Source organism: Scleropages formosus, chromosome 14, assembly GCF_900964775.1.
Source record: "Scleropages formosus chromosome 14, fSclFor1.1, whole genome shotgun sequence".
Lineage (NCBI taxonomy): Eukaryota > Metazoa > Chordata > Actinopteri > Osteoglossiformes > Osteoglossidae > Scleropages > Scleropages formosus.
In genome coordinates, this window is record NC_041819.1 from 11,686,014 (window position 1) to 11,689,387 (window position 3,374).

A 3,374-nucleotide genomic window follows, 5' to 3' on the forward strand; every position below is an offset into this window, starting at 1 on the left:
TCGGCCCCTTACGGTTTCTCCGGCAGGTGGTGAGCCCACCGAAGAGCGGCTCCACGTCATGGCTTCGGGCTGAGCCCGGCCAGGCCCCGTGGGCATAGACCTGGCCACCAGGCGCTCACATGCGAGCCCCCCCCCCAGGCCTGGCTCCAGGGTGGGGCCCCGGTGACCCCATACCGGGCGGGGTAAATGAAAGCCTTGATTTTTTCTTCATAAGGGGTTTCTGAACCGCGCTTTGTCTCGTATGTCATCCAGGACCTGTCTGCCATGGGAGACCCTACCAGGAGCATATAGCCCCAGACAACATAGCTCCTGGACTCATTCAGGCACTGAAACCCCTCCACCACGGTAAGGTGGCGGTTCACGGAGGGGATACTGAAACCTGGAATGCTGAAATTCCTGCCTTCTGTTTGCAAGCTAATACCGAACTTAAACAGTAACTATCAGTCTTGATGCTTTCTGCCTTTTACAAACAATTCGTTAAGTAAATCTAAATATCTACTGGGCTCATTTCACGTCTCGCGTGACATATGAAAACTGTAAAACGTAAAAGATTTACGATGACGCGCTCCCACTGCGCTTACTGACCTTGCGTTCACCTGCAATAACTATGGACTTCATTTCCCACAATGCACAGGGAACGCACTTCCTCACGCACAATTTCGGCGACAGCAGCCGTGGCCACGTGATTGCCTTTTAAAACGCACATCTTTACGTCGACACCATGTCAGTGTTTCATGACGAGGTAGAAATCGAAGACTTTGAATATGACGAAGAAACGGAAACATATTATTTCCCCTGCCCATGCGGAGACAGATTTGCTATTACTAAAGTAGGTCGGGTTTTAATGGCTTTTTGTGTCGCCTCGGTGGCAATTTTTCCTGTCCGTAACTTACGTAAGCCGGTCCCGACTGCAGACGCCGGTCCGGTCACACCCGGCGGAAGAAGAAGTCTGCTTTGATACAAGACTTATTTAATTTAAAGTAAACTCTCTGTCTTCTGTCGCGAGATAAACTCGCTGTGATGGTATAATTTCGCACTCATCGGGTGGTTGTCTGTTAGTTCCTCGGTCTGGTACTAGGGCTAGTAGGGGGGGAAAGTTGCTCTACACTACACAGACAGCCTCTTAACTTAAGTTTACTGTACCTCTACTTACCTTAATGTAATGCACTTTACTGTAACGTACTGTAGTTTAGGCTTTATGTACTCTATACTGCACCTCACTGTACCTTGTGTTGCAGGAGGACCTGGAAAACGGAGAAGAAGTGGCAACGTGTCCCAGTTGCTCACTCATAGTCAGAGTGATCTATGACAAAGTGAGTGTCACCAGTAGATTTACCTTCACTGAGAAAACATGGAGTCTTGTAGCAAGGAGGGGTGGCGTGAGGACATCTAGTTTGGTTGTAAGGGCAAACGTATGCCCAGCAGGTAGTGTTGTGGGATCACCTGCTGCCTTTGGATTCAGAGGTCACACAGGTCTCAATCCCCTCTCCAGCTGCAGCATTTCTGATTGACATACTTAATCTAAATTGCTCCAGTGAAAAAGAAAAAGAAACAAGCTATATAAATATGTAATTAATTGTAGGTACCGGGGGTGCGGTGGCGCAGTGGGTTGGACCACGGTCTTGCTCTCCGGTGGGTCTGGGGTTCGAGTCCCGCTTGGGGTGCCTTGTGACGGACTGGCGTCCCGTCCTGGGTGTGTCCCCTCCCCCTCCGGCCTTACGCCCTGTGTTGCCGGGTAGGCTCCGGTTCCCCGCGACCCCGTATGGGACAAGCGGTTCTGAAAATGTGTGTGTGTGTGTGTGTGTGTGTGTGTGTGTGTGTGTGTGTAATTGTAGGTACCTTAATGTCATAAGCTGCTTTGTTTAAAAAAAAAAAAAAAAAAAAAAGTCAGTGTAAGTGGAACTCAGGGTTATATGTATGTATGTATGTACTGGGCCCTTCTGTACATTAGCATCCCATGTAATAGATTTGGTTTCAAATGTATCAGTTAAATCAGTCTATATTGCTAAATTTGTTGGTGAGTAAATACCATAACTAAGATTGCTTTGTTAATACAGTAAAAAATTTATTTCACGACACAATGTTCTAGCGGTATGTGTAACATAACAGAAGTGAAGCTGATTCTGTCACTTGGCAACAGGAGGATTTCATGTCCGGAGAGATAATTCCAGCACCAGCAGTGGAAAACAAAGTGGAACTGGCCAAGACATGACCTTGGAGCTCCTTCTTCTGTGACCTCCCCTGACCATGGTGCTTTACCTAGTGTTGATAGCCTAGGTGTATGAGCCCTCACCTCGATCGCAGCAGCGAGGAAAGACACTTCATACTCATAGTAACTACACGCACAACACATATAGTCCCCTAAGAGAGTCTGGACCCCTGTACATCGTGGAGCTGGGCACAATGCAGAAAGTGCAGCTTCGGAAAATACTTGAGTTTTGTTCTATTTATCAAATGTCATTTATGCAAACATTTCTTACTTAAATTATTTTTTTAAAAATTCCTACATATTAAATATAAGATCAAACTTTTGTTGAAGTTTGTTGCCTCTTTTTTTGAAAAAGGTAAAAGAATTAAAGGCCAAAAGGATTATAAATAATTGTCTTGAGTGTTACTGGTCATTTTTAAATGGTCCACAGGCAGAAAATTGTGTGCACGTCACAAAAATGACACCCAACAGGCTATACAGAACAAAAAAATTAGGTGCAGCAATGCAAGTGACAGACTTCTATGTGCTAAAGAAGCTATGGCAGTTACACAAATTTGGGGGGAAAAAAATCAAGTTTAATCACCTGATTTTGAAATTGTGTCTGTCTGTGAAGACTAGGTGAGCATAAGGAGTGGTTCCCATTCAGACAGACCTGTATATTTTTCTGAAGAGCATTCATACAGGAGGTGGTGACCTAGGTTAAAGAATTTAAACAATTTCCTTCATCGTGTACAGCTTCAGGTGACTAAGACAGGATGAGAAACTAATGTTTCACTGTTCTTTATTTGAACAGCAGAGGGGGCCTATGTGCTACATAGACTCCATACACTCCATACTCCATGTGTAGAAAACTACAAAATTTCATTTCTCTTGTCTTACCCTTCTGTGTTTTTACCTAATGCATGTAGCACTGACCCTGAAGTGCATGTCTGTATGAATTTTTTCTACATTTGAAATATATATTTTTCTGAGACTTGTTTCAGATTTAGAATAGGCATGACAAGGTTTTAAATTGGCTTGTCCATATCTAGCTTTGTAATGGCCTTCATACACATTGCCTCATTAAAATTGCAGCTGCTTGCAAAGCAGAGTGAAGCCTCGCTCAGGAGTAATGGGCAGAGCTGGAAGGAACCGCAAAATATGAGGATTACAGAATCGCTTAATG

The 3,374-nt window shown here is 44.6% G+C and overlaps 1 protein-coding gene across 1 annotated transcript; it reads left to right on the plus strand.

The window, feature by feature from the left end:
• Positions 1–694: 694 nt before the first annotated feature.
• dph3 (diphthamide biosynthesis 3) lies at positions 695–2,788 on the plus strand. Its single transcript, XM_018729299.1, has 3 exons — positions 695–829; positions 1,239–1,313; positions 2,141–2,788. The coding sequence occupies exons 1-3, from the start codon at positions 722–724 to the stop codon at positions 2,210–2,212; spliced, it is 255 nt and encodes an 84-aa protein (XP_018584815.1). The 5' UTR covers positions 695–721; the 3' UTR covers positions 2,213–2,788.
• The last annotated feature ends 586 nt before the right edge of the window (positions 2,789–3,374 follow it).

Excerpts from the sequence above, each read along its gene's own strand:
- dph3 (XM_018729299.1), top strand. The coding sequence starts at position 722 with ATGTCAGTGTTTCATGACGAGGTAGAAATCGAAGACTTTGAATATGAC. Across the intron at positions 830-1,238 it reads ACAGATTTGCTATTACTAAA|GAGGACCTGGAAAACGGAGA; the intron begins GTAGGTCGGGTT and ends CTTGTGTTGCAG. Across the intron at positions 1,314-2,140 it reads TCAGAGTGATCTATGACAAA|GAGGATTTCATGTCCGGAGA; the intron begins GTGAGTGTCACC and ends ACTTGGCAACAG.